We start from the raw sequence: 12658 nt of genomic DNA on the forward strand, positions 1-12658 counted from the left end.
GCAATGCAGCAAAACACTTGAAAAGGTACAGGCCCACCCCTGCTGTTTAGTCTGCACACACTCACTCTGCTCACAACAGCTCCTTGCAGCACTGCCTACCTCTGGCATCATGAACCTGCTATGTCTTCTAACTTTTTTCTTTCTCCTGGCCTCATGGAGATGTTACTCCCTCTATCCACTACAAACTCCTCCATCCTTGCCCACACCCAACATCACCATACACCCTGGACTACTCAAAAGCCTTGCACTATCTACTGAATGTTGGTGGAGAACTCTAAAAACCAGCACACCAACCACTGCTCACTCTAATGGAAAACACCACAAATTTACAACTTGCAAACAACTACCCAAATTTCTACTCATACTATTACTCTCTCTAGCAGGTGATATTGAAACTAACCCAGGTCCTCCCATTTCAGCTCTGTCCCATGCCCCTGAGAATTCCACCTTTAAATTCCAAAAAGGGCTATCTGTCGCCCATATAAACATCCGGAGCCTGCTGCCCAAACTGGATGAACTAAGGGCATGGTGCCTTATGCATAAACCCAAAGCCATCGTTCTTACAGAAACATGGCTATCCTCTAAAACCCCTGATGCAAATATCGCCATTCAGGGATACTCCATTTTTAGGAGAGAAAGGTCAAAGAGAGGAGGAGGGGTGTTATTTTATATTGCAGACACCTTACAATTTACACTGTTACATTGCCCACCAAGTCCACCCTCTTTTGAAACTCTAGTTGGCAAAATCTGCCTCCCCTTTTCTAAGCCCATCTTGCTTGCTGGCATCTACCGCCCCCCTAAAGCCCCTCTACAATCCTTGACTGATATCACCCAATTTCTTGCCTCCATTTCCTCTCTGAATGAGAAGAGTGAGCTGCTAGTTCTAGGGGATTTCAACTTCAATTGGCTTGACCCTAAAAACCACAAAATCCAGATACAACTCAAGTCACTTAACCTATCGCAACTCATTTCCCAACCCACACGAATAAACCTGAAGTCGCATAACCATTCCTTGCTAGACTGGATTCTCTCCTCAAACCCCAGCAGAATCCAATCCTCTGGCATCCTTCCTGATATTTTCAGTGACCATGCAATAGTGTACTGTGTAAGGAAAATTAAACCGCCCCATTCAAGCCCTAAAGTTCTCCTCACTAGAACATTTAAAAACTTTAACCCACAACAGTTTCTGGATGACCTTACCAACTGCCCATGGCACAGAATCGATTTAATTCCCGACCCTGACTCTGCGCTCGACTATTTCCAATCCGAGTTCTTAAAACTCTGCGATACCCATGCTCCACTACGCAAAATAAGGGTACGGGGGGCCCACCTTCCATGGGTTACACCTGACCTTATAGCACTCTACCAGTTCAGGGATGCCTTGTGGAAAAGCTACAAAGTAACTGGCACTACCAAGGATCTCAATCACTACAGATGCCTGCGGAACGTGTGCACAAGGCAAACAAGGTATGCAAAAGCACAATATTACTCTGACAATCTCCACCAAAATACATCAAACCCAGCTAACTTCTGGAAGGTTATCAACAATATATTCCAGCCTCCTAACCATCAACAACCAAGTAATATCACTAAGGGGGATATTACTCTGACAAACCCCACTGACATTGCAAATGCATTCAATGATTGCTTTGTGGGGTGTGCCACTAACTTATTAGCGAAACGCAGCACAAACCCCAAACCTGAATCTCATCCTGGGAGTACCCCTATAGTCCCACCCCCTCCCAACACTGCCCACAATTTTCAATTTAGCCCAGTATCTGAAGAGGAGATTACACAAGCGCTCCTCAAACTAAAACTAAGCAGCCAATGTGGACCCGACTTACTACAATCTAGGTTCCTACGACTTGGTGCCCCAGCCATTGCCAAACCAATTGCGTCCATAGTCAACTCTATCCTGTCTGCAGGCCATATCCCTAAGACCTGGAAAACTGCCAGAGTTGTCCCAATCTTCAAAAGTGGGGACAAAAACACTGTCTCAAACTACAGGCCAATCTCACTTCTCCCAATTCTATCCAAAGTTATGGAAAAATGTGTCCACTCCCAATTAAGCGATTTCTACACCAAGACAAATTTCCCTAGCCAATTCCAGTCTGGGTTTCGTCCCAAACACTCCACCGTAACTACCCTGCTAAAAGTTTGCAATGAAATCCAGTGCGGAATGGAACGGGGACAACTCACTGGTGCAGTATTCCTAGATTTTGCAAAGGCTTTTGACACAGTTGATCATGTTATCCTGCTTAACAAACTCCAGAGCTCTGGAATAGGGAAACATGCTTTAAACTGGTTTCAGTCCTACCTATCAGGAAGATCCCAACATGTGTCCATCTCAGGCTCTAACTCCAACCCCCTGGATATCACCTGTGGTGTCCCGCAAGGCTCTGTTCTGGGGCCCCTACTCTTCTCAGTGTTCATTAATGATCTTCCCACAGCTTGTAAGGAAGCCTCAATACACATGTATGCAGATGACACAATCCTGTATGCACACAGCCATAGCCTCTCTGACCTTCAACACATACTTCAGTCTGACTTTTTGAGACTCGAAAACTGGATTTCCCAAAACAAACTGTTTTAAACACTGACAAGACGGTAACAATGGTATTTGGGACCAAGACTAAATTTGTAAAGCTTCCAGTGACTGAGCTCCTGATTAGAACCAACGCTAAAACCACCCTAACACCTGTCACTAGTTTTAAATACCTGGGCTTATGGTTTGACTCCCACTTAACATTCGGGATGCACATTGATACCCTGACAACCAAGACCTATGCCAAACTAGGGGTACTTTACAGGAACAAATCCTCCCTAAGTCTCCTGGTCAGAAAGCGTATTGCACAGCAGATGCTAATGCCAATTATTGACTATGGAGACATAGTATATGGCTCGGCTCCTCAAACCCACCTTAGCAAACTTGACACCCTCTACAATTCAATTTGTCGTTTTGTTCTCCAATGCAACTACAACACACATCACTGCGAAATGCTCAAAGAACTAGATTGGTCATCACTAGAGTCTAGGCGCAAAGTTCACCTTTCCTGTCTCACCCTCAAATACTTTCTGGGCAAGCTACCCAGCTACCTGAACAAGCTCCTCACCCCTACCACATGCAGTACCTATCACCTGAGATCAGACTCCAAAAGACTATTCATGGTCCCAAGACTCAACAAAGTATCCGGACGTTCCTCCTTCTCCTTCCGTGCACCCCAAAACTGGAACAACCTACCAGAGACTCTCATATCCACCACCAGCTTAAGTTCTTTCAAATCTAAGGCTGTCTCACACTTTAATCTGGTCTGTAACTGTTTCATACGCTCATAATATATATTTTCTTTAACTGTGCATGCAATGTCTTGTATATAATGTATACCTTGTTCATTTATGTAACTGTATTTGTAACCATGTATTATTTTGTTTTACTCTGTGCCCAGGACATACTTGAAAACGAGAGGTAACTCTCAATGTATTACTTCCTGGTCAAATATTTTTATAAAAAATAAAATTATGCCTGTATGTGAGTTCCCGTCATTCGCTAGGGATGCAGTTAACAGAAAAGGTGTTTCCTGCAGTGACATGGACTATATACGTGTATATTAAAGTGGACTTAAAGCAATTTTTTAAAAAATTACGATTTTACTGGTTGCACATTTACAGCAGGGCCCCGTTTCTCGGCGATACGCCAGCACCGAGAAGGGGACCGCCATGTTGAATCCTAAGTCGTGCATGTGCAGAATGGGCTGGTGCACCCGGTGCGCATGCGCATACCGCAGTTTGAGTGCGCAGATCATAGGTCGCGCATGTGCAGAACGGCAGAAAATGCCGGTTTGCGCATGCGCAGAACTGAAAATCACCGGATCCGCTTTCCGGCGATTTTCACTATACGGCGGGCCCCTGGAACGGAACCTGCCGTATACCCGGGGCTCTGCTGTATATCGATTTTTTGCATCAATGCACTGAAAAACTTGTTTTTACGCACTCCATCAAAATTGCATCATATGTACCCAACATGTTGCACCAATTTCTTACACAACAGGAAGATTTTTAACCAAGAACGCTAATGTCACCTGAGATCCGACTGTTTTTTTTGTCGCAGACTGAAAGGAGAAGTGCCAAACAACCTGATACACCTCATAATCTGTCCGCCATGTAACTCCACCCCAAAAAGACTTTTGAAACCCTTCAAAAAACAAGCTGACACACATGGCGTAATAACCGGTGCAAAGGGCTTGCTGCATTGATGCAAAGAGGAGAAACACAAAAATGATGCAATTTCCCCAATTTTGCACCAAGATTGTTTTAGTGCAGGGGTTCTCAACTCCAGTCCACAACCCCCCCGCCCCCGCCAAAAGGTCAGGTTTTAAGGATATCCCTGCTTCAGCACAGGTGGCTCAATCAGTAGCTCAGTCACCTATGCTGAAGGAGGGTCTGATTGAGCCACCTGTACTCAAGCTGGGGGGGGCTTGAGGACTGGAGTTGAGAACGCCTGCCTTAATACGCAGGTCCTAAAGTATTAATATTTGTGTAGAATAGCCTCCTGGCCGCTATGCCTTTTTCTGGGCCCTACTAGTGTAAGCCCTGTTAGGTGCAGGCAGTGGTTGGGCCAATTCCTTCCGAAAGGCTCTGTGTGTTTTTGCAGCCTTGGATGAATTAGATGTATCCAAGGGCGGGCCTTAGCAACAACCAGAAGGTGTCAGTCTGAAGGGTGAGTACTGGTTGGATCACACACAGGATGTGATGACCTATCAGTATTAAACCTGCTCTGTTAAGGGGCAGGGTTACAAACACCAACCCAAAGGCTATAAGTACTGGGACTTTCCTAACATCTAAGTCTCTCTCTCTCTGTCCTCACCATGTGGAGTGAGCACCATCTGCCCTCCATCTCATAAGGAGATGTGATGAGGAGTCTAGCAGGCCTGATCTGGGCCTCAAGCCTGAATCAGGGCACTTCAACAAGGGAAGAATGCATTTGCTCTGGTTATCTAGCTGCATGCAATAAAGATCCAGTTGTACCATCAGTGTGATTCACCGTCTTGCTGCTGAGAGAACAAAAAGGTGTCAGTATGGACCATCCACTGCTATCACAGAGGATCCATGCTGACTGGAGCCGCTGCACCAAAGAACTAAGGTAACCTATAAACCTGTCCTGTTCTGTTCTCCCTACAACACAGCGGAGCACTCAGCCCTCCTGTTACCACACAGGTACAGCACAACATCTAAGAAGTAGCTAGAGAAGAAGCAGACCCCCCAATATCACAGGGTGGGGGTACAAGGGCAACACTTGGTCAAAGACACTAAAATATATTCTATTTATAGTGACCGTTACAATAACTGAACAATAGGGTGGCAGTAAAATGGAGAAGTTTATTTTGCTACATCACAGAAATAAATACTCGGTATCTGGAAAGCAATAACAGAGAGGAAGAGAAACCTTTATACTTTGCAGAAACCCATTTAGTTGTAACAGGTCTGCTCGTTGTAGCATTTCATACAGTGCAACTACTTACAGGCATGATTATCGGAGAAATACAAAACGCAAATATCTTTAATAGTCATTTCCATCTCCATTCAAACCATGAGGGACACTTTTGTAGGAAGTTTCCAGGAACAGAAACCGTAAATAAAAATACCACTTGTGGTGCATTTGTGTGTCTCAGACAGGTCTGAAACCCTGTGTTTTCCCATTATCGCTTAACTTCCACTGCAGCCAGGGATTCTGGGTAATGACTTTCAAATGAACAGAAACAAATCTTTTTCCAAAACTAGTTTCACATATGCACCAAAGGTTGTACTGAAAATGTTGATACACCTCTATATGCTAATGGAAGGAGTAAAGGTGGCTCATTACATATAAGGCCGAGGACCCACTGCCTCAGTTAGCGCACCCGCACTGCATGCAGGCGGCGCGCTGAGAGGCAATTGACCGCTACCTGCGGTCTGTAGGGAGCGGGAGGGCTTGGTTTGAGTGGATGGCTCGCCGTGCTGCCACCCCCCCAGTCGGTCCGTGCTGTCCCCCCCCCCCGGTCGGCCACACACACCACACACACACACACACACTTTCCCCCTCCCCTCCTCCCTACCTTTTTGGCGGTGGGGGAAGCTCTGATACTCCAGCCCCCGGCGCTGATAGGTTCACCAGCGTACCACGTGACGCGTCACCGCTCGGGATCACAATCCTCTTGCATCCCTTGGCGGCTGAGGCGTCACAGCGCGTAGCGAGCCTTGCCGGAAGGAGGCAGCGGGGACAGACAGGCAGGAAGCAAGGGGCTGGTGGCCCGTGCGGCTGTCCGCAGCGGGTCCTCAGCCTAAAACCAGTTCAGTGTTGGTAAAACCCCAGGATAGCTACGAATATAATTGGAGTACAGTTTTTGGCACTACTCCATAAAGAAGGCATTACAGAACTAGAAAAAGTGCAGAGAAGAGTCACCAAATTAATAAAAGTGATGGAAAATCTGATTTATGAAGAGAGGTTAGCTTATTTAGATTGGTTTACATTAGAAAGGGGCATCTAAGAGGAGATATGATAACTATATACAAATATATACAGGGTAAATACAAAGAGCTTTCAAAATAAATATTCATCCCAAGGGCAGTACAAACGACACAAGGTCATCCCTTAGGCCGCGCTTATAGTGCCGTTGATGGCGACGGGGCGGGTGACGTAACCCGTCGCCGTCGCCACAGGCGAAAGTAATATTTCGCTGGGCGGTGGCATCGCGGGTTTCCTGACATTTGATTGGTTCAAAGGCTGTCACATGAGGCGACAGCCCTTGAAAAATCTAAATTTTGCCGGCTACCAGTTTTCGCGACGTCGCTCCGTCGCATTGTCGCCGTCGCGCTTACTATAAGCGCACGCGGCAGCGGCAATGCATTTGTTTTCAGGCGACGTCGCATCGCCGGCACAATAAGCGCGGCCTCAAAGTTGGAGGAAAGGAGATTTCATCAGCAGCAAAAGGAAAGGCAGTAAGGGCAGTAAAAATGTGGCATTCATTACCCATGGAGACTGATGGCAGATACCATAAATATCTTCACAGAAAGGAAAGGTATACGGGGATACACCAAATAAGTAAACATGGGGAGGCTGTTGATCCGGGGAGTAATCCGATTGCCATTATGGAAGTCGGAAATGTATTTTCCCCCTTATGAGACATCATTGGTTGATTTTTTACTGGGGATTTTTGTTTGCCTTCCTCTGGATCAAAATACGGTTAATACAAATATACGATAAAAATCTGTCATCTAAATGTAACCTAGGTTTAACTTGATGGACATATGTCTTTTTTCAATCACATGTACAGTGTACTAGGTAATTATGACATCAATATACCGACATAAAGCGATGCAACCGGGGATGCGAGAAGACATTAACTAAAGTATAAAAACCTATACTGTACAGTATATAGCATTACATCTTCCTTACCCAAGTTTTCAAAAACATTTTCCCAGCGTGTTGCTACCAGAGTTTTTCCTGCGAACAAATCTGGCCTCTTCCTAATAGGCCGCAAAAAGCAAGGAACACTCACTTACCAGGCTGGATGCTGATGTGGCCCCTGCTACAAATACATGTATACTGTGAACAATACGGACTTAACCTGCTCCACCTAGCACATGGTGCGATAAGGAATAAGAGACAATGTCAATGAACTGCCTGGCAACACGACAGGACGTAGGGGATTGAAGAAGAAAACAGATAGAATGTTAGAACAAACTGTCAGTTTAAGAGACATAGAGGGAGCCCAACTGCCATTCTGAGACAGACACAGAGCATATGAGTAACAGTCTGAGAGGCATACAGAGACAGCCCAGGTGACAGTTAGCGAGGCTAGAGAGACAGTCTGACACTCAAGAGAGGTTAAAGAGGAGGCTTGTATGAGATTGCTAGCCAAGGACAGAGAAAGGGAGAGACAGCAGCAGAAACACATCCTTTGCACACAGAGGGAGAAAGGCCCAGAGCAAGAGAGATACAGATAGTTGGTTGGGCTGTTGAAGTGCAATGGGATAACAGACATACGGGAGGCCATTTCCCACAACTTTCGACTATCCTTTATGTATTACACACACTTCACAAATGCTTCTCCATTAAAAAGGCCTACACCGCGGCTACATGCCCTTCTGATAACAGAACTCCAACACTGGCAATAAAATTAGCCTCGGGGCCTTCTACATTGGACACTGGGACTGGTATAAGGGACAGTGGCGCAGCGTCCTTGTTTATTGTGTGATAAATAAAAAAACAGGCTCAACTTTGTGCATTAAGAGTAAGGGCCGTCAGGTTAGGGCTGCCCAGGGTTCATAAAATCACCAATTTATAACTACACACGTCTCATCTGGTTTTATTCAAGGGGTCCAATGATGGTGTACTAAGGGAGGACAGACAGGCCCCGCCATAGCACATATAGACTGTGGAAATAGAAGCACTAAGAACAGCCTCAAACAAGCTTCTTTTAAAGCAGTATAGCCCCTTTGGGATTACTATGGCCTTAAGGGGTTAATCGAGTCCAATTTAAGCACAAAGGGAAGCCTCCGCTCAGCTATCACAGCGACTCTCAGGTAGTCATTTATCTCTGCACATACCACGCTTAACGTGGAGTATTATATGTTTGAGGCGTTTTTGTCTCCTTCAATATTTATTGGTCTCACAATCACTATCAGTTCTCTAATTAGCAATGCTACCTGACTGATGTACACATACAGTGTATAAAATCTGTACAATTACAGGCATACCCCGCATTAACGTACGCAATGGGACCGGAGCATGTATGTAAAGTGAAAATGTACTTAAAGTGAAGCACTACCTTTTTTCCCACTTATCGATGCATGTACTGTACTGCAATCGTCATATACGTGCATAACTGATGTAAATAACGCATGTGTAACAGCCTCTATAGTGTCCCCGCTTGCGCACAGCTTCAGTACAGTTAGGGAGACGGTATTGCTGTTCAGGACGTGCTGACAGGCGCATGCGTGAGCTGACGTTTGCCTATTGGGCGATATGTCATTACTCGCGAGTGTACTTAAAGTGAGTGTCCTTGGGGTATGCCTGTAGAGGCTCTTTCACAGTTTTGTGGAACCATCTTTGGTCCCATTTAAGCTCCTTTTAGATTTTAATATTAGACATAGTTTTCCTCTCTTTTGTCCTTCAAGAACATTAAAGTTTATTACCGTATTGGCCTGAATACAGTACGGCCTCGCACATAAGACGAGCCCTACAGTTTTGAAGGTGTTCTACATGAAAAATAAAAAAAGGTGTTAGGCTGCGCATATAATACGAGTACAGTTTTCAGAAGGACATTTATAGGAAAAAAACATAGTACTATATTCAGGCCAATACGGTATTATTTAGATCAGTACAGGTAGAGTGCTTTCAACAGGGATTCTCTCTGTTTACGTTAACAGACCCTTCCCCATCACATGGTGCTCGGTGACTAGGTAGAATTATAGCCCCACCTAATTCTGCCTAGTGCTAGTGATGTCATAGCAGGACATATATAGGAGGGAGAGGATTCTCGAAGGTCAGGTCTCAGGAGGAGTCGCAGGTGAGGGATCTCCCTGCGAAGTGAGTATAGGTTTATAATACAGATATGTCCAGTATAAGGTAAGGATCCCTTTGATTATGTTACAGTTAGGGACAGTGCACTGTTTAGATAGCATCCCCAGAAATGGCTCCCCACTATTCTTCTCAGTCACATAGGCGCAGCATATGACCTGAAGGGGCTCCCCAAGTCCTAGCCCCGAGGAATAATTGGACTCTCACCAAGAAGGCCACGAGATGGCATTTATTACTCAAGACGGTGATACTGACCACCGACAGATTGAAAGTAGTACAAGGCCTGGCAGGACCAACGGAGATGGGTCACTACCGACAAAGGATAGAGAAAGCACAAACGGCGAACAGTTTATTTATAAAATGTTTTACCAGGAATACATTGAGAGTTACTTCTCATTTTCAAATATGTCCTGGGCAGTTATGACAAATAATACATGGTTACAAATAGTTACATAAGTGAACAGGGTATACATTATATAGAAGACATAGCATGCATAGTTAAGGATAATATATATTATAGGCGTATGTAACAGTTACAGACCAGATTAAAATGTGAGACAGAATGGTGGTGTCTGTGAGAGTCTCCGGTAGATTGTTTCAGTTTTGGGGTGCACGGTAAGAGAAGGAGGAGCCGGCTGGATACTTTGCTGAACCTTGGGACCATGAAAAGTCTTTTGGAGCTGGATCTCAGATGATAAGTGCTGCATGTGGTAGGGGTGAGGAGCTTGTTCAGGTAGACGGGTAGCTTGCCCAGAAAGTATTTGAAGACAAGACAGGAGAGATTAACTTTGCGCCTAGACTCAAGTGATCACCAATCTAGTTCTTTGAGCATTTTGCAGTGATGTGTGTTGTAGTTGCATTGGAGAACAAAACGGCATATTGCATAGTAGAGGGTTTCAAGTTTGCTAAGGTGAATTTGGGGTGCCGAGCCATACAGTGATGAGACTATACACAAAGTAGTGTATACCATGTAAATAATACTATCAATGGCGATTAAGAAAGATACTGCTTGTATGAATAAAGTTCTTGGCGTCCATCTTTGCATTACCAACGCCCAGCCTGCACGGATCCAGCACCCTGACAAGGTACTCAACACTGAGCAGCCAAGTTAAGGGACATTTGATGTAAACTCCCTAGGAGTAGGGCAGGGAGCTTAACTCCTATATTGTTAACATCTTGTCCCCTGAGAATGTCCTGCTCTTTACAAAAAAAAAAAAAAAAAAAAAGTGTATTTATTTTTTTTGGTGGTAAATATCATAAACCCTGGCGCCTGCGGTTACCACGGTAACCCTTGTACTGCACCATGTTCTGGTAAGTCATCAATGTCATCCTTCCGGATACCTAATATTTGAAATTATTATATCTCCTCAGACTTAAAAGATAAAAAGGGAAACGGGAAAGGACAAGAGGAAATCTCTTTAATTAGGTAAAAAAAAAAAAAAATTAAGTGCAAAAAGACTGGCGATTAACACAGGCTGCGGATATAAAAGGCAGGTCATCCCTGGCTTGTAACGAAGCTTACCTCATAGAAGCTAGTTGGGAAGACATAGGAACGGGGTCTTCAGGGGAACGGTTTACATTATGAAGCAATGTTGTATAGACATGTTTTAAAAGTACTGCACTTGCTGCTGTTCTGATTGCCATGTAGTCCTTCCAAGCACCAACGAGAGCCAGTGAAAGGGATATGCTCAATGGGTAAAAATGTCTAACATTGAAAAGTGATTACAATGTAATTGTGTAGTTTTAAACTGGATTACACTGTTCCCGTGGTAACCAGAAAAAGAAGTGTTTCATTTCCTTTTCCTGGTCTCCCTTTTGTGGGATAAAGATGATATAGGATGTATGCAAACCCGATTCAGAGAAAAATTCCCCACCACGGTCAGAAGACCATGATATAGAAAGGAGCTGCATGCCAAAGGCTTTCACATGAAAAGATAGTGGCTTTAATCAACTTTGCAGTCCTCCATTCTGAACTTTTTCCTTTTTTGTGGGATGTTACTTTGTCGAGAAGAACATGACCTCTTCTTTCTACTTCGCCTTCTTGGTCCATGATTACAATGGCATTATAATGGGGGCATAGCCAATTGGGCCAAGAGATTAAAATATCAGGGTTTTTTTGCTGGACGTCTTCTTTATGTTTTTTCTAGAGCGACATTTGCTGCTTCAATCGTGGTATATTTGGTTAACCCTTTGGGTGCTCCAAGATATAGCCACTATGCCATAGGGTCTGGCACTGCAGGGGCTACATGATGTAGTGGCTACGTCACGCCCTTTGAACGCTCGTTTTCAATGGGAGATTGAGTTCTGCGCATGCTATGGAGCGCAGGACAGGACCGGTAATGCAGGGAAATTGAAGGGGACTCCTCCGCTTACAAATTAAGGGCTGTCGTGATCATGTGACCATCGAGTGGTGACCTGATTGCCGTAGGGACCGTGGACCTTTGATGCTGCGTCCCCCTCCGGCGCTCCAGGTGTTAAGGGATCCATGATTTTTTTTATAAATATATACTTGGTGTCAGCTGAGAGACACTTGCATTTTCAAAACTTGGCAGAAGAGCAACACAAAGGATTTCCAGGTGTGTCTAGAATGACAAAAAGCTGTGCCACCCCAGTGACTGTACTGTAATAAACACTGTAATATGACCGTGCGTGCTAATCAACACACAGGTCTTATCTACACCGCCGCTTTGCTAATTATGCCATTACACAACAGTTAATGTTTATACAATATTAACCTGTGAATTCTTTTTTTTTGTGTAAAATATTTTGTGATTTCTTCTGTATTGCATTTCAGATGCCAATTTAATACATTTTCAGGTTCTTTATCAAATTAAGAATATAATAGTGGGAGTTTTGCTGTCAACATGCAGCCAGAATTAGTAACATAGCATGAAAATACTTCGTTTTTAACAGCATTATGCAAGGTTATATTAAAAGGGCACTCTGAATAAAAATGGATCAAATATCTTTATATCGCTTATGGTTTGGGCTATGAATAAAAGACCTATTGACCTTACATACTATTTAGCGATATGTTGAATTAGTAAATACCCCATTATCAGTGTTCAACAAACCTATACATTTGCTCGCCCCGAGCGA

The 12658-nt window shown here is 44.3% G+C and overlaps 1 protein-coding gene across 7 annotated transcripts in view; it reads right to left on the reverse strand.

The window, feature by feature from the left end:
- Window positions 1–12658, reverse strand: part of GPD2 (glycerol-3-phosphate dehydrogenase 2) — a 183579-nt gene that overhangs the window by 165783 nt on the left and 5138 nt on the right. For 3 of the 7 annotated variants that reach the window (XM_075609357.1, XM_075609359.1, XM_075609358.1), the window contains exon 1: window positions 7433–7516. The exons of 2 other annotated variants lie outside the window; for them this stretch is intronic. In XM_075609357.1, the coding sequence (XP_075465472.1) occupies window positions 7433–7450 (18 nt within the window). In that variant the 5' untranslated portion in view covers window positions 7451–7516. Of the gene's footprint in view, window positions 1–7432; window positions 7519–7539; window positions 7703–12658 lie in introns of those variants that run through there. 2 more of the 7 variants (XM_075609354.1, XM_075609353.1) reach the window with 2 other exon arrangements.

This window comes from Ascaphus truei, chromosome 7 (genome assembly GCF_040206685.1).
Source record: "Ascaphus truei isolate aAscTru1 chromosome 7, aAscTru1.hap1, whole genome shotgun sequence".
Classification (NCBI taxonomy): Eukaryota; Metazoa; Chordata; class Amphibia; order Anura; family Ascaphidae; genus Ascaphus; species Ascaphus truei.